The sequence below is a fragment of the Dromaius novaehollandiae genome, chromosome 5 (assembly GCF_036370855.1).
Source record: "Dromaius novaehollandiae isolate bDroNov1 chromosome 5, bDroNov1.hap1, whole genome shotgun sequence".
Classification (NCBI taxonomy): Eukaryota; Metazoa; Chordata; class Aves; order Casuariiformes; family Dromaiidae; genus Dromaius; species Dromaius novaehollandiae.
This window is the reverse complement of record NC_088102.1, coordinates 59,357,908-59,376,122: the sequence shown is the minus strand read 5'-3', so window position 1 is coordinate 59,376,122 and position 18,215 is coordinate 59,357,908. Positions and strand designations below refer to the sequence as shown.

At 36.9% G+C, this 18,215-nt stretch overlaps 1 protein-coding gene across 18 annotated transcripts in view; it reads right to left on the bottom strand.

Annotated features, from left to right (window-relative positions):
- The window catches only part of PPFIBP2 (PPFIA binding protein 2), a 110,447-nt gene that overhangs the window by 21,259 nt on the left and 70,973 nt on the right, over positions 1 to 18,215 (bottom strand). For 16 of the 18 annotated variants that reach the window (XM_064512952.1, XM_026104431.2, XM_026104432.2 and 13 more), the window contains 6 exons: positions 15,506 to 15,637; positions 7,977 to 8,069; positions 5,435 to 5,543; positions 4,007 to 4,039; positions 2,186 to 2,247; positions 1,546 to 1,621 (listed from right to left, as the gene is read on the bottom strand). In XM_064512952.1, the coding sequence (XP_064369022.1) occupies positions 1,546 to 1,621; positions 2,186 to 2,247; positions 4,007 to 4,039; positions 5,435 to 5,543; positions 7,977 to 8,069; positions 15,506 to 15,637 (505 nt within the window). The remainder of the gene's footprint in view (positions 1 to 1,545; positions 1,622 to 2,185; positions 2,248 to 4,006; positions 4,040 to 5,434; positions 5,544 to 7,976; positions 8,070 to 15,505; positions 15,638 to 18,215) is intronic. The other 2 variants (XM_026104435.2, XM_026104441.2) reach the window with 1 other exon arrangement.

Genomic DNA, 18,215 nt, shown 5'->3' with positions numbered 1-18,215 from the left:
CCCTGTGAGGAATTCAGTATAAAAAACATGACATAAAAGGAAAACTTTGCCTCTCTTACCTCTAGCTGGCTGGCTGGCAGCTGATCATTACTGCCACTCTTGAACTGAACTGGGGTGTATGAAATCTGAATATAGGACGTAATTAATTATTTATGACTCATCATGCACTAAGGTCTCCCAGTATCATTTTGCACTGTTTATTGTTACTCATGGCCTAACAGTCACAGCAGTAGCACACCACCCATACTCTATTGAGTGGCTATGCTATTGCATATCAGAGGTACTCTGTTGAGTACCTATCTCTACACTTCATCCATTTCCCATAGATAATTAAGTAAAATCAAATTGAATGTCACTTCAATTTTGAGTAAGAGAGTCTAAAGAGGGATTCAATGCAATTTAATAAAACTGCAAACTCATACCTTTAACTAATTTGAATGCACTTTCCTAATTATCCCTACTCCCATGTTAGCACATGATTGTCCTGCTGTTTCCTCCCTCTTTTTCATCCTTCTTGCTACAACTGCTTTTGGCCTGGCCTCTGCAAACCAAGCCTCCTTGGATTTTCCTATTTCTACTACAGTTTTCCTCTTTTGTAAGCATAGTTAACTTAATGTATTCTTTGACATCAAAACTTTTCTTTTACCCAGATGACCCAGTTGAGAGCACAGCTCTATAAACAGCTGAGTTAGCACAACCAAGGGGATGGCAACCTGCAGCAGGGAAAAAGGAAAAAGGAGAGCTGAAGCTTTGCCCCTGAAGGATTTATGACATGGGACTGCACTGTGGAAGAGGCTTTCAGTCTTATGGGAATCTAACCAGTGAGGAGGGGCAGCACTGTGTGAAGGCGCTAACAAAGCATTGCCCCAGCTGCCCACCCAACCATCACTGCACTGGTGTAGCAGCTCTGCACCAGCAGCTCCTGCCGACTGCAGTATATAGCAGAGTATTTTTGGCTATGCAGTTGTTGATTTCAGATTGCCTTACCACACAATGAGGTAAAACTGCAGCATTTCAGAACCAACTGATGAGCAGCTCATACAGCTGCACAACCAGAGAAATAGTCTCATCAACCACCCTTCCTTATCAGTCAGAATCCTTAAAGACACCATCTAGAACAACATATAGCCCCAAAATTGTGCTCCAAGGAGAGATTTACTATGAACTCAGAAGAACATTTTTAGATTAAGACTTATAGAACTGAGCAGAAGATTCAGCCACAGAAGTCTCTTGGAACAGGAATGGTGTAGCTAAATCTCCAGATGGATTTTACCCTATTTTTTTGTGTTAATTACAGCATAAGAACCAAAAATGAAATATCTGCAAGTTACAGACAATAATGTAGAACCTGCTCAAGGCATACTGTGGCTTTCCCTCTATATATGAAAAAAATGTATACTTACCCTCAACTCTCTGATACGTATTTATGCATAATGTAATATATATTATTATATGCATACATTTAAAGAACAACAAACAGTAGTAGCAGCATGCACAGTTTTTAAAAGACCTGATACCAGGAAATTATTCACAAACATATTTTACCATGAGCTGCAAGCATGATCTCCTTGACCCTCCTGTACTGGCTTAGCAGTAGTGTTAACTCCTCTATCCGACGGTCCTGTAAAAGCATTAAATGAAATCATATTTAAAGTCCTACATTTTTAACTTATGGAAACACAGTACTACCCATTCATTTCTGTGATTTTGGCCTGCTCTTCCAGAAAGCAGGATCAGGACTCTCACGTGCCTCATAAAAAACTTTTTTTTGGCTTTTATTTATCTTTAAATCCTGGTCCCCTTCCCCCAGGAGGCCATTTGGCTTTCCTTTTATATCACAATCTAAACTAGGGATATCAATGCACTTCAGATTAAGTCTGGAAGATGAAAAGTTGCCTGACCAAGCCTTAGTGATCTTTTTGATAGCAGAAAACAAGAGATTCCGCTCATTACAGCCTTGGCTTTCTGCTCCTCTCTGGAATTATCTCCGTTTACCAAGTTCTGCAGCTAGGTTAGTAGGGTCAACCACCATTTCCCATTTAAAAACCAACCTTCTGCCACAACCTCATGGGATATCCCAAAAATCAGAGCGATAGCACCCTTAAGGAAAGCACATTGTTCAGCTCATTACAGAGATTCACAACCATTGTTTTGTTCTTACTACGCAGAGAGATTGTTTTCCCACCTTTTCTTCATTTGCAGCCAGTAAGGTTTCCATTCCTATCTTCAAGCGCTGAACTTCTTGATCTAAGAACATTTTTTACAATGTCGTAAGAAAAATACACTTGCTATATTTATTCTAAATGATATCTGTTTTGTGATACTTTCCCTATGTTCTTATAAATAACCAAACCATGTCAGTGGCATGGCAGATAAATGTAATTTAACAGTGTAGTCCCTCTTAACTTAAAGCTTTTCAAAAGCAGAACTATTAAAAGTGTCACATGACACAAACGTGCTGGTTTTGCTTACAAAATACTGCATAATCTCATTTTATATTCCAAAAGGAAAGTATATTAAAAAAAAAAGAAACAATGAAGCTTATTTTTGCAAAAGATGAGAGTGTGTATTCTGTTTATACATTTAAAGAAATAATTTTTAGCATCATTGAAATTAATTACATTCCACCCGGGAAAGAGATTCTCCAGTTTATGGGAAGTAGTTCAAGGATATTTATGAAGCCTGAAGATTAAAAATAACAAAAACTTGTCTGACAGCCTCTAATGAGAAAAATTTGTAACCTATTTTTCATAAAAAATCTGAGTATGAGTAAATGAGTTAAAATCTACATGAAGAGCCAATAAAAAATTGCATCATGCACAACTTAGTATTACTAGATAGATTCAGAGGTTATTCAGATGTGTTGTAGTCAAAAACACTTAAAAATTACTTTCCGAAAACATACAGGTTTGTTAATCGTGTCATCCTAACCTTGCTAAACCAAATCTTTCATTTGTTTTCTACATACTATTACTATCAAGTCCTCCAGTACCAACCTGTACTAAATCAAGTCTAGATGATGGAGGAGACAGAACCTAAAACAGTCTATCTGTAGTAGCTGTCACTCAAGGAATTCATGTTTTGACATTAGAACAGACCCATTTGTTTCACAAAAGACTATGAAAAACAGATGTAATAGGCATGAAATGAGAGAGGAGAAAGAGAATTAATACTGTAAAAAAAAATTTTTTTAAATGATTTCCAACTAAAAGCTGAACATACAATATCGTATCTAAATAGCCTGCAGAAACTGTAATTATTTTATTCTGGTTAGTATTTTTGAAAAAATCTTGTAATGATTACATTTAAAAACGAGTAAATGAACTTTGCAAACATTTCTCTTGTGAAAAAGAACTGTTAGTAACACAAGACATGCACAGACACAGACAAATCAAAAACTAAAGCCAGCAGACAGTGGGCAAGCAATTGGAAGATTTTTAAAAAGCCATTAAAATCACAGTTCTACTAATTTCTATTCATAAGTTTTAGACTTCAAAAAGAACTGGTGTTGAGGTATTTTAAAACATATTTAAAGCAAAATTTACTTACAATATATATAAGAACATCAAGTATGTAAATATATTTTTATTCAGCCCTTTTTTAAAAATTTTATTGCACTGATTAAAAAAAGCAGCCCAAACCTTTCCCTCCAAGGAAAGAGGCTTTCAGTTAAAGTGATCTTTCCAGCTATTGCATGGGTTTTGCACACAAACAAATAAGAAAGGTAAAGGTTAAGTTTTGGCTCCGTTAACCTTGAACACGTCCCTTTGAAGTCCAACTATCTGATTTTTAAACCTCTGATATTTTTTTTTCTGAAGTGAAATCTTACTAAGCAGGGCAAGTAGCTGTCTGCTTGCTGCAAGCCATGAAAGCAATGTCTCATGTATATTACAATTAGACAGCCAAATGTAAACAGACATTGAATTATTGCTGCAGAATGCATTTTAGTTATATTGTGTGTGAAAGGAACAGTGAGGTAAAGCCAAAAGTGAATTGCAAGGCTTACGTTTTTCTTTTAGCCTTCTCCTATAAACTTCCTCTACGATGGTAAATGGTGAGAGTCAAATAAAGTATGTAGAAAAAGCACAAATTAGATAAAGTTTGCAACTTAATTAGAATATGCATTCAAGCACACTGGAAATATCTTAACATTTTTCTACTTAACTCAGAAGACCACCTAAAATCTGATGAGTTGGTCATTTTTGCAGAGACACTGTTACTACTGCATATTGTTGCCATTCAAATATAGTCTAAGCAGGTCCCTTAAAGGTACCCTAAAGAATCTAGGGGGTTGGATTCTTCTCCCACTGGAATCAAGGAGAGTTTTATCTCCGTCTTCAGCTTGAACAGGAATAGATGCACTGCTTGGAAGCTGAAAGTTGTTGAGCTCTTGATTTACTGTCATACAACTATTTTTCTCTTGAAATACTATAAATTATGTGAGAATCCAATAGAAAATATACAAGTCTATTAGTAGCAGAGTCCAAAACACTGTTGTTAGAGAAACTAATTTTCTAGTAAGACATGCAGTACTCTACATGCAGAAGCTCTGCTGCTGAGTGAAATTAGCACTAAGTATATGTTAGTGCTTTACTTGAAAGGACTCTCACTTCTTTAGAACAAACAACAGCCAAAATACAGACTGTCCTGTTCTAGAAAAAGACACACTTGCATTTATCCTCATAAGGAGACATTTAGTGAGCACTAAGAGACGGTAGCATAAGGCACCTGAGAAGTCACCTCTCACGCAGGCACTCTTTGTGTGTGTTAACTAACATCCAGAAAAGAAATTAGTGCAGAAAAGTTGATGCACCACCATAACAGTACACATTAATATTCTTGTGCCAATAAGAGTCAGTATTATAGAACAAAAAGGTCACTAATATCATATTGCCCACAACCCAGCAATTGACAGAAGCTCCAGGGCGTCAGTATTGGAGAGAACTATGATATTACTGGCTGAGATCAAAGGGTATAGGTTTATCTGCCATTAATCTTTAACTATGCAGATTTAAAACAGAAATCTGGGATACAGCCCTGAACAAAGAGATGTCCATCAACAAATAAGTTTTAGGATGTTTGAATACTCAAACATTATGCAGAGGTACTATTATGACAATTTTGTTCTTAAAAATGGTAATTATGAAGACTTTTCAAGGAAATGTTGAGGGTATACACAAAAACAGTTTCCAGGAAACACTAAAACAAGTCTTTCAAATTATAAGAAAATTCTCTTTAGAGAAAGTTTCACTGCCCTTTGGATATCTAATTATCTGCTCTATCAGAAAGCCAAATAAATCTGCACCATTCTTCCTTCCAAAATAAATTCTATGAGGTCACATTCTTGTACCTTCTTATATTGCTTTGAAATATTGAGCCAAACTGCTACCAAAGTGAAGTAAAATAGGTGAAGCTTTAATTTCCCTCCTCCTACCTTTTTCCGCAACTTCATTATGTGTTGACATCCTGGATAGCTGACTCTGTAAGCGTTCAATTTCTGCATCTTTGAGAGCTAACTGTTCTTGAAGCTGGGCTATCTCAGCCTGAAAGAGAGTACAACAAATTCAGAATACAATCATCACCTATTCTCTGCCCTTCCTCATGAACTAGATGACTTCTAAGCAAAACACTTTCCTTTGAATGATGTCCTGTTCCCAGTTCAGGACATTTTATAAACGCTAACAACCTTAATACATTTCCTGGTGTCACCATCCTTTTCCTTTTACAGAAACTCATTTTTTTTCCATGCAGTTAGCTCTCAGAGAAGAGACTTGTGGGAAAGATTAAATTTTTAAGGACTCAGATAGATGAACTGATGGAAAGCTCTCAATGCTGCAATGCTGGCCATATATAATGACTATTATAGGGAAACTCCTGAATCCTGCTCAAAGACCACTAAAAGATGACAAAGCAATTTTTAAAAGATATTTTGTTTTTTAACTCTAGTTACAACTTATTAATGTAACTGAGAACCTATTAATGCTGACCCGTTTTCCCAACAGCATGACAAAACTGTTCTTCCTCACACACATCAGCTATGTTAGGTAGCAAATATGATAGAAGCAAAGCATGGCTTGGAAAACAATATTCTTTAATGAAACAGAATTCAGTGGTTAATATGCACTTACTGGCATTTGCACTGCCTCCAGATCAGGATAAAATCTCATACATTAAAGGCCTCAAGAATACAGAAGGAAAAGAATTCTGTGATTGTCTGGCATGAAATACAGTGACTCTCATCTTTTTTCCTATCTCTAAGAAAACCTGGCAACAGCATGCTTTACTGAGGTAATAACCTCATTAAGATTTTCTTCAGAGCATTAAAGCCTGTATATCTTACCATTCTGCATTTCCTCCATTAAAAGCAAAGCAGCAAAATTCCTTGCAGTTAAACAAAACCAAAAGCACTAACATGTGACCAGCTTCTCAAAATATTAAAATCAAAGGGGGAAAAAAACTAGCACACCAAACATTATCTGGACAGGGAAAAAATGACCTATTTAGTTCTATTTATTCTACACAAACACATATTTTCACCAGGAAGCAAGCAGCTGGATGGCAGCATAGGATCACCACTCTGCCTGCAATTCCTCGTGGAATAGAAGGATGTGCCTTGTTACATCCCAGAAAGGCTCCCACACTTCCTAGTGACTAATGTGCTTTTTATATCCAGTCATGGAAGTATTGCAGTCTCATTTAAGAGGCTGGAGCAACAAGACGACAAAGCTGCAGACCTCTTAATACTAGATTTGGGTTTGTCTCCTCTGGTCTCTTCGATCTTATAGCTCTCTTAAATACACTTTTCTTTCATTTCTCATTCCTGGCATCTTTACAATTATTTTTCTTTTTCTTCTCTTCCCCTGCACTTTTATTCTTTTCTGCACCTATATCTTCTTTCACTCAATGGTTTTACTATTTTCCTTTCTTTTTTTCCTCATTCTTCTATACTTTTCATAATCTTTCTCTCTCGTCAGTTGGCCACACACTGTTTAGCAAAATATTTTCCCAAAGACTGTTCAATGTCACCACTTCAGAGAGAACATATTTTGATGAACATAAGAGATATTATCTTAATATGAAAAAAGGTAAGATAGCCAATTTCATTATTCATCTGATAATTCTCAAAGAAATGCTAATACAAATAAATATGTATCTGTCATTCCTGGATCAGGCTATCAAATATTACAAAAACCCCTCAGTTTAATAACTTGAAATGTTTTTCCAAGATCCAGCTACAGCTCAAAAAAATCAGTCATTCATAAAAACAGTAGTACGTATAGGATGCGGGAAGGGAATGTGATTACAGCATGAAAGTATACATGCAATAGGGAAAAATAATAAGGTGCTTCTTAATCCAGTGGAAAAAGTGCTAAAAATTCAAACTAGAATAAAGCGCAACTGTTTAACAATGAGAATGTTCAACCCATGAAATAAATTGCTGGCAAAAATGATGCAGTATTTCAAATATTGAGTATCTCCAGATTAAGATCTGACAGCTTTCCAGGAGTTATTAAGGTCAATTTGGGGTAAGGCAGGCATGGTCTTTGATATATATGAAGTCAAAGTAGTGATCTAATGGTGCGTTTTGGGATCAGTGTCTATTAAAATAAATTCCAGAGTATGCAAACACCCAACCAGCTTTGCATGTCTCTCCCTTACAATGATTTTCAGCCTGGAAAGTTTATTCTATTGTCACCATGACAGAAATGAAAGACAGAAAACCTTCAAAGGAGGCCTCTTCTCAGAACAATTCTTTTCTAAGTCCAATTGCTTCTTTTTAAGAAAAAGGTAGAAGTCTGGAAACTTCAGGGAAGGGAGCAAAAGGCACAAAAAGAAGCTACAAAAACTTTAAGCCAAAATACTTATTCCACAGATGGTTCAAGAAAGCCTGACTTCGTAGTTACCTATACCAATGACACAAGGCAATTGTAAGAAAAGTAAATCTGTCATTAGTGAATACCAAATATTCTGCTTACTTTGGTTGCTTTCAATTTCCACTCATACTGATTTCTTTCATTTTCCAGTTCTTCTACTTTAATTTTGAGGTGTCTAAGTTCCTGTAGCAAACTCTGCAAAGGAAGAAGAATAGCTAAATGTAAGATTACTCAGGTAAATAATAATTTTCTGTGGTCTCAAATTAAAGATCATGCACGGACCATGCAGTAATAAACACTGAACCATCCGCATAAAGAACTGTGGCCTAGACTAAGTAGACAAAAACTATTTTTAATTCAGAGATCATTATAAGGAATATTTTCTCAAACTCTCTACCTGAAACTATGAGCAAATTTCTCAGTCAAATAAGGAAGACAGATGACCCTGGTGAAGTCACGTGAGCCTCTGTGGAAATTAGTTAAGTCCACAACTGTCAGTCACATATAGCATTAACTGTTCCCCCCAAAGAGGTATTTAAGCTACTTATCTAAGAAAAATAACACTCAGACTAAATAATATTTAACATGTTACAGGCATTCAATACCATACATTCATAGTCATATTTGACTGACTACAGTATGCTACTTTCAACATTGATGTTTGCCACTTTCCAAATTGAGTTGATGCAGTGTAGAGCTGCAGCCCCCAGGGTTTTTAATATTCTCTATTCCTCTGACAAAGTTGTCTCTTGAATTTCCCTTCTCCCTTCCCTTGACAGAATCATATCTTAATGCTCATTCTTGAGGCCAACAGTGTTAAATCCTTGATGTATCTCTGACAAGACCAAATGTCTTGAAATGAACTCTAGATTGCAGCAATTTGGAAGCGTAACCTAATTCTAGGTTCCTGTATAGTTTCATATACATTAAGCAACCATACTAGTGTCCTGGATTAAATTAATGTTTATCGTAAATGACTCCCAGAGTTGGCTTTCAGATTCTCTCTCCAATATGCAGTTTGCATGGTAGTCTAACAGCTCACTAATCAGTTCCAGACAGAGGTGAGCTCAAAAACAATAGCACTATATTCACAGTAGGCATCATCATCATATCCAAATGAGTTATTTTTGTAAAATTAACCTATGAGAAAAATTAGTGAAAACACCCTCACAACATAAGCAGATTAGTTGTAGAATCAGCTTTGAGGATCCACATTTTAATTAAAGAGATGTAGATGTAAAGCAAACAGAATTAAAAGCAAATCTTAAGTTGTATTTTTTCAAGTTTACAATATCATTCCACCTTCAGTTGATTTAAAAAGTTTATGCACAGCTTTTGCTTTGACATGTGGCATAGTTTTGATCAGATAAAAGTGAAGATTTGTAATGTAAATTCACAAATGCTTTTCTCATAACTGCTGATGTCAGAGAATTTAAAAAAATGTTTTAGATTTGTTATTTTTAATGGTACAAGTAGATTATTCTTATTATGGCTCCTTTCATTCACTTCATCATAATAAAAAGAAAGGATACATTCCATATTATTTTTAGGCACCTTCCAGATAGTCTTACCTGAAACTGTATTCTATACCTGTGTTAAGCTTTTAAGATATTCAAGAACTAATTATCCTCTGTGTTGAGAAGATTGGTTAGGATGCACTATAACGCATGGCTAGTGTGACATTACACTGAGGAAAATTACCAAACCATGCTGCAGATCAAACAGAAAAAACAAAACAAAAACAAAAAGTGGCTAAAAGAGAATGAACTTGTGACCTAAAAATAAAATAAAAATCACATAAAAGCTGAGAGATGCAATGGTTCTTACAGATATCTGTGCTTTTGTAGTCAATGGTGACCAAATTTGTCCCAGTGTTGGGATTTTGTTTTGTTTTGTTTTTTTTGTATTTTTTATAACCACAGCACTATTACTAACAAAAGCCACAAAGATTAATGCCAACAATTCACAACACAGTTCTGGTTAGCAGAATTTAGTTTCTGTAAAAGAAGAGGAAATACACAAGCTTTTGCTAAGGTGTACTTCTCGTACATCACACCGAGAGCAATTCTTCTGGCTGAGGGTCTCTACCACTGATCTTGGACTAGCTTGAGGACCATTAGGTGTCAAGTCAGGTTTCCTATCTTGAGACTTTCTTTCTTGGATTCTATTATTAATTTCCAGCTGCAGTCTACACATCTGCTCCTGTAGCTCACTGATCAGGTTCACTACTGACTGAAAACATGGGAAGAAAAAAAAAAAAGACAGGTGAGAAGGAAAATGAAGACAAGATGCAAAGAAGATATTTCTACAGTTGCAGCACAAAGGAGTACATGAAGCATATCACAGGTAAACTATAAAAAGACAGATAACGTGTTTCCCTTCTGATGAAGTATGTGCGAATGGGTATAAATCTGCAATACTGCATAGAGCTACAGTTTAAACACAACAGAATCTATTTTCCAGAGTAATTTGTGATTCTGATCCCAATGTGAAGATCAGAATTTGCCCCACATTTTTAGTAACTTATCCAGCCAAAGTCAGATATCAGGAAAATTTGGAATATATTTTGTTACGCTGTCTGAAAGGCAGACTTCCCCTGAAATGGACTTGGTTACATCAATTTACGCAGCCAAATCATCTACTAGGAAAAAATTGCCAAGTGCTCAGTTAAGGCCATATCTACTTTGCCTTTTTATAAACAGAACTTACTAGTAAAGTAATTCTGTCTCCAGCTCTAGCAAGGGTCAGAAAAATACTACATAACCTAGCTTGCTATTTTGCTGTATCCAGCTGGACAGTATTGTGACATTAAGACGCAGTTAAGAAACATATGTAAGAGAATTCAAAAGAGTATCATAGAAGAAAAAGCAATGACCTCTAAGTGCACTGATATGCTGGCCAGCTTCCCTGATACACAAAAAATTGCAGTTATTGAAAGCAAACCACCAAATACAAATATTATAGTCTATATAACATTTTACTTTAACTCCCTAGTTCAGCAGCAAATAGTCCTGGGTATTTTCTCAGAGATTATAAATTTGGAGAGTCTTTCTCTTAATTTTCATATACATTGACAAGTGGAATAAATTTGATAAGATTAATGCATTTCCCAAAGAAGTTAAAGAGTTACTAATGGAGAGAACAAGAGAAAACAGGGCATGACTTTTTTTTATTATTTTATTCAATTACAATGCATAACAGTCCTGTAATCTCAATTCCCCTGTGATTCAATAATCTGAAAGCTGGCTACACCTATGCTAGGGAACAACTACTGCTTACTGCAAGGACAGGATTTACATTATTCCAGACAGATAAATACTTAACAGAGCCAATCTTGAACTGCACCAGCTTCCACAGACAACTTCAAATATTCCCAAAGATTCCCCTTCAAAAGCATACACATCAGTGAGCTAAAAAAGTTTCACACCAATTAGCTATTTTTCTTGGGTACTCTGCTTAAAACGAAATTCAGAATAGCAGTTGTGTATGTTTCACTTCATGCACATTCTACCGAATCAACCTCACGGTAGGGCTGATGCTCATCCTCTCTCATTCAACAAAGCTTTGATGAATGTAAATGAGGATTAGCTCCTTAAACAACCAAAAAAAGGAAAAAAAGGAATTTAGAAAAAGCACTGCCTCCAGTATACCAACTCTGATATATCCAGCCTTTTATAGGCTGACATGTTTTGCTAGGGCTGCACTGGTAAGAAAAGACAGCTTCCTTCAGCGTCAGCTCATCTAGGTGAAACTATATCCTTCCTATGTTCACTGGCTGCATTAGTTGCTTTACAGCGACCCAGTAGGACACTGGTGAGGAGAATGTCCCTCTAGCTAACTTGTCCTCTTATCAGAGCATTGTAAAGCAGAACAATAGGAGTATCAGGTTTATTTACAATTTAGATACTACCCACAACCCTGCATCTTTCATGGTTAGATTTTGTTTCATTTTTACCATCACTTCCACAACCAGATACCTCATTGAGCAGCATGAACTGCAGGGGAACTGTCAGGCCACACGCCCATCTCCCTTGTTTTCTTTTAGACATCAAGGTCTCAGTCTACACTCGTCTCTGACACAAAACGCTTAAATCATATAAGCTGTGCAATAAAAAGGACCGGAAGAGATATTTGGCTCGCTGACTCAAGTTTCTCTGAAATTACAAATAACTGTGTCCTAGATATTTAATTCAGAAGCGTCCACACAACAGCCACAAAATCCTTTCCAACAGCTTACAACAAACTTCAGATCTTCAATGCAGAAAAATAAACCCCACAGAACTTATCACCTGCCAGAAGAGGCAAGCAGGAGAGAACAGGGCCTGTTAAGCAAGTTGAAGCAGACGATTATTCCTGCAGTCTCCTAACACAAGGCCTCTTTTATCTATGTATGGGTGGAGCAGATATCTGAGACATCTGAGCTGCAGCAAATCACTTACTAATGCTGCTCTTACATACCTTGCTACATTAAGTAAACACATTTCCAAAATTCTAAGACTTCTCAGGTAAGGGAAAAGCAACACAAACTTTCTTTGGTGGGATTTCAGAAACCTTCACAGTAGCACCACTGCAAAAGCAAGAGAACATTATTCTGCAAAAAGATAATTAAAATGACAGAACTCTGAGGAAGACTGTCCATTTACAAACAGCTATTCTCTTGGCCCCTGTGTTATATGTATATATACAAAAAAGGCACTTTAAATTTAGCGCGCTTCTGAAAAGCCAGAGACAAGTGGCATTCAGTGTGGAATTAATACCTTTGAGAGCTTAGAGATACTTGATCGACTTTATTGCTAACTAAAACTAAAACTAAAGCACAGCTGCACAAGACAAAGTTAAACGAACCTGACAGATTAAAACTCACTCATATTTAGAAGAATATCTTGATTTGCTTTGTTTTTCTCCAACCCAACCAGAGAGATAATTCTATAGATGAATTCTATCTGGCTGGAAACAGCTGCTGTGAAATAAGCCGACACAAAACTAGAGTATAGACTGCAAATATTGTTTAGCTGAATTATTCTGCAATTGCACATCTCATTTAAAACTTTTTTTAAGCCCATTGTTATATATAGAAATGGCAGGGTCAGATATGCAGTATACTTAAAAGGCTGTTTAAAATGGTTGTTAGAGGGTACCTCTGGAACACCTGTGCTAGGACCAAGGACTAATACTTCTGACAATGGCAAAACCATCCCATCACTGCTCCACTGACCTTTGTTAATCCTAAATTCAGCCTTGAAAGCAGCAGTTGGCAAACTGTGGTGTATAAGAAAGGATCTAGCTCTGTCACCCACAGCTTTGTTCCCACTTGTGTGAAAATATTTATTACAATTTCATTTGATACATTATATATTGTAACAGCATGCTGTGGTAGCCCTGACATTCAGAGATACAATTACAGCAAGATTAATTTCATTCAATCATTGTCAAGTTGGAGAATTGTGTCACTCTGTAGCAATTACGTTACCACAACACAATTCTGTAGGCATAAACAAGAGTCAACTAAAAGTAGGCTGTTTGCTTACTTAAGGATGATTTATTTACTAAAAAGATGTAGTCATGCAGTGAGCATGGGAAGACCCTCAGTGTTAATACCAAATTTAAGTAGTATTTGTTGTCAAACTGTATAAAGAAAATATATTAAAAAATTTCATCCCGTTGTTTGAAATTATGTTCATCTTAAAAGCTAGTAAAATTTACAATAAAAGGAGATGAAATGGGGTTAAAACATTAGAATTTAAGCAAGCACCATATTTGATTGAAAACAACCCCTTTTCGTTTGGATTAATAATTATTTGGAACAATCTGAAATCATTAAAAAAAGTCTCAACAAGCAAACCAAATAAGCTCTCTTCATTTCCCACAGCTTTAGTTACAATGCCCATTTTTCTTGCTTTGTATACATAGGTTTGCAACTTCCAGCAAGCCAGAAATCTAACCAGACCTTAGGGTAGTTAATAATTCAGGGCGTGCTTAACACAATGATTCTCAGCTTTTCCATCAGATTAGAATCCTTTTCCATCTCACCAAGATGTTTCCTCTCACTCAGCAATACAACAAAGGCTTCCAGGCCTCTAGAGCTCAGCTCTTCCGTCCAAGCGGGCCACACACCTTGCTGCAGTGGCAGAAGGATTTCTCAGGTCAGAAGCCTCACTCTCTCCTCACAGGCCCAGACCCACCAAGCACTTAAGAGCACCACCAGGTGCTTTGCTGCCTTCCAGGGGTCAGGCTGACTGTGCCTGTCCTGCAATAATTCAAGCAGCCTCTTCCTGGCATTCAGCATGTCACGGGAAGTGCTGAAGGCCTCTCAGGCAGACGGTAGCTGGGAGCAGGCTGCCATCTCTAGAGCTGCACCGTGCTGCACGGACCTGTTAAATGTTCAGGTAGTATGAGACTGCTTAGGCCTTCTGTACACAAGACACCGACAGCTGTGGGTGAAAGAGCATGAGAAGGCCACAGATGGTAAAAACAGCAGCTGGTACCTCTCTGACTTGCAACCTGTGCCAGAAATTGCTCCCTTTAAGCTATCTTTTCATCCCAGAAGAAAACTTCAGAGGATAAATAAATCAAAAAATAAACACACCCAAAATGTATTATGGCAGTGCAGATAAATTACTTGTGCTTAATTAGTAGCTATCAAATATTTCACTAGCAACATCATGGAGAGCAGTTTTCTAACACTGCCTGGATTTCAAATTCTCATAAGTCTGCTTGGAACATAAAGTCTTTTTTCAGTCAGCAAAGTATAAATCTTGGCCCCAGCCACTGCTCTACTAATCCTCCCCTGCCAGTTGTCCCCTTACAGGAGCACTGAGCAGCGCAACACGTGACAACTCGTCAGAATAGTTGCGTCTTCCATAATCCCTTTCCTTCCCAGCTCCCACCTGCTTGCTCACTGCCATGAGGAGGCTTCTAGAGAATTGGGCTCCATAAAGCAAATGGATTATGGACCTGTTGTTCATACTGATTCCCTGTTTCATACTTTCTTCCTTAACCAGCATGGTAAAAAGCTAAGCTTCTTTGGTGTCTGGAACTCTTTGTATCTGAAAGGCAGTACAGATTAGAATTTCCTCTAATGTGTATATTTTTTTCACTATCTATCTATTATGCAACCACAAGGAAAAATACCCATTTGAGGAAAATGCCCTTCCCCTTTTCTTTCCTTCTGTTCCTAAGTGCCATGAATGCATTAAAATCAGCAAGGGCCTCTGCATACAAATGTTTGTAGCATTCCCAATATTGCTGAGCTGGTGGTCTTCTCTCCCGCATAAATGGGGAAATACAAGAGCTCTGTTAGGGCTCAAACTGCCATGCCACTTCAGCTCCTGTAGATAGGAAAGGGTTAAGTAAATCACAATTTTAATGTATGCATCTGAAAGGGACTTTCTGTATCTTGACTAAAGCCAAACAGCAATCTTTAAAGTACAATGAGAGAGGGGAAAAGAAACCACATCCCCCAAATTTATAATCATATTCATCACTGAATTAACAGGATGAATGATACAGACTGTGCTGTAAGTACAGGAGACCTGTTGCATGCTGATTACAGCTCAAGAACTCGGGTGTATGATAGCATACCATAGACACATGACAGAATAAAAGAAGTTCCGCTAAGGAAAGAAGCTCACCTCAGCTTTGTTCTGTTTCTCTTCATATTCACTCTGCTCCTTTTCCATACCAACCAGCTTAATCTTCAGGTCTGAAACTTCAGCCATTAGATCTAATTTCTGAGTCTCTAATGATGTTCGACTTAGCAACTCCTGAAAGAAAAGTAGAATATTTTTCCCATTTATTTCTATTTATGTGAATACTGACAGACTGTTACATGGTTTGCTGGCAGACCCACAGAAAGAACCCTACCAAGTGCTTCTACTTTTTAATACAAAAGCAAAATGAGTCTCTTCTTCAAAAGCTACAATCACTAATGCTTTACCAATCAAAAAAGATGGATTTGATAGAAGCATTTACTGCAGGCGGGAAAAGCAACTTTTAGTTATGTGATTGAAAACTTGACAAAAATATAAAACACTAGAGTGAAAATATGTTCAAGTCCATAGTTTAAGAAAAAAAAAAAAAGAGTGGTTTGCAAATTCATATGAAAGTGAATTTCTCTACCTCCCTTAACAGTGAACTGTCATTCTTAGTTCTGCTGTTATTTTCCCCTAAATGTTCTCCCATTCTAATCACTAAACCACTGTCCACCTCCCCACTGTGGACCAGAGTTAATTCCTGGGCAACACATCAAATTAGAAAACAATACTGAGGCTGTACAAACTCAGAGCTACAAAACGCCATAGAGACCTTCAGATGACATCGTACAAAGCACTCCATTACCTCCTAGAACGCTCATCAGACAGAGCTGCATTTTAGATTTAAAATGAAATGTTTTAGAATTATATCATTTTTATGTGTTATTTAACCAAAGATGTATTACAGAATGAGTACCCTAAGTAAAACATACAGCACCAAAGATAAGCAACATTTCCCCAGTCATGCCAATAGTACTTGAAAGTTTACACTGCGCAGTACTTCTGCAGACTATGCATAGTGTGGAGGGAACAGCATTGAATGGGAAGTGGTATGACCTAACTGGAATCTAGAAGGCAATGTCTAAACTGAGTAACTGGGTGAACTAGGGACATTTGGCCATGACTTTTACCTGCATGACCTGAGTTCATTTTTTTAGGTTGCAGGGCATATTTTGGACAAAGCGGTATCATTGTGTTTGGAAAACTTTCAACATCCACCTCCTTGCACCTTTCAGTCTCCAAGAAAGCCAAAGCCAAAACTCCTCCTAAACTTAACAGAATATAATTTCTAAAACTGTCTTTCTTGGCCTCCATTTTCAAAGGGAAAAATCTATTCAAGAGTCCTAAGTCTAACTAAAAATCAACACCTGAGTTTCAAAGTGTTTAACATATTTTTGCAATAGAAATTCGGTTTCTAAGTGGACATACTGTTTTTTTAAAAATGTAATAGCAATTTGTGGCTCACATTGGCGTTCCGATCACATGAAATGGAGTACTGCAGATTTACAGAAGATTCTGCTTTGAATTACACAGAAGTGACTTAACTGAAGTTGGCATAGTTATTCTGGATCTACACTGATGTTACTGAGGGATTAGAAACTGTCTTTCACCAGCAACACCCTTTTCTCATTTCTTCCCCTTCCACAAAAAAAATAGTATGTTGTAGACTATGGTTTGGAGCCAAGGAAGCAGCAAACAAATGTTATTTTAAAAAAATTGTACAGTTGTAGTTTATCTGGAACCCAAATCTTCTCTACATGTAAATTGTTTTAATCTAGTGGGAAAATTGTCCAAATTAAAAATAGTACTAGATTTGCATCTGCATTGCAATACCAATTATCTAAGCCACCCACTGTTCCCAGAGCTGTGCCCATTCCTGCTGACATTGACAACGATAGCTGCGTATGACTGGGAAAATAAACACAACTGTAGCCTCATGCCTTGTTTTTTCCCTGAATGAAATAAATCAATCACTAACCACAAAAAGCTAGTACACTGCCCGTTTTGTTCAGAAACCTTAAGAAGCAGTCACCTAACAAAATCATAGTAGTGACTGCTTTATAAAAATCATTGCATTAAAAGGGGTGATGCAATATAAAGCAACAATTACAATAATTCTTCAGTGCTTCAGAAAAACAAGGATATGGGACTACACTAATCTGCACAAGTTCCAGAGGCGCATTCCAGCCCAGACTGGAGCTGGCTTTGTACAGCTGTTTACAGAACAGAATTTTACAGATTAAGATATACTTTTAAATGGGAACTTTGATACGAAATAAAGCCACTGAGCATTAAAAAAAGGCTAGTGGGATAAGGTGACTTTGGCCCCTATTCGTTGACAGACTATATTCACTTTTGAATACAAACAATACTACGATTTTTTTAATTTGACATTGACATGGCGTTTTATGATAAAACAAGATGTCTTAATAAGGCAAGCAGACACTGCATCTGTCTAAAGATTTTTAACAAAAGATCTATCCAGAGTGCACTGGCTGGTATCACTCCTTACATTTCTTCCAGACTCCCAAGTTACACTTATTTGCTCAATGGAGAGTAACACCTTATTCCTCTCATTCTGAGTTCAGTAGCTCCATGTGACCAGTACGGTGCTACCTGGTATGAGTGAGCAAAGAGGTAGCTGACTTTTTTTTTTTTTTTAATCAACTCAAACAAAATTTAACATTTTGCTGTGAAGCTGGAGAACCAGAACCTCAGCTAGTGTAAACTGACATAGAGCTTTTGCCTTAAAATAGACAAAATAGCTAACTACCCCAGTTTGTTTTCAATGGTGCTACACTGATTTAAA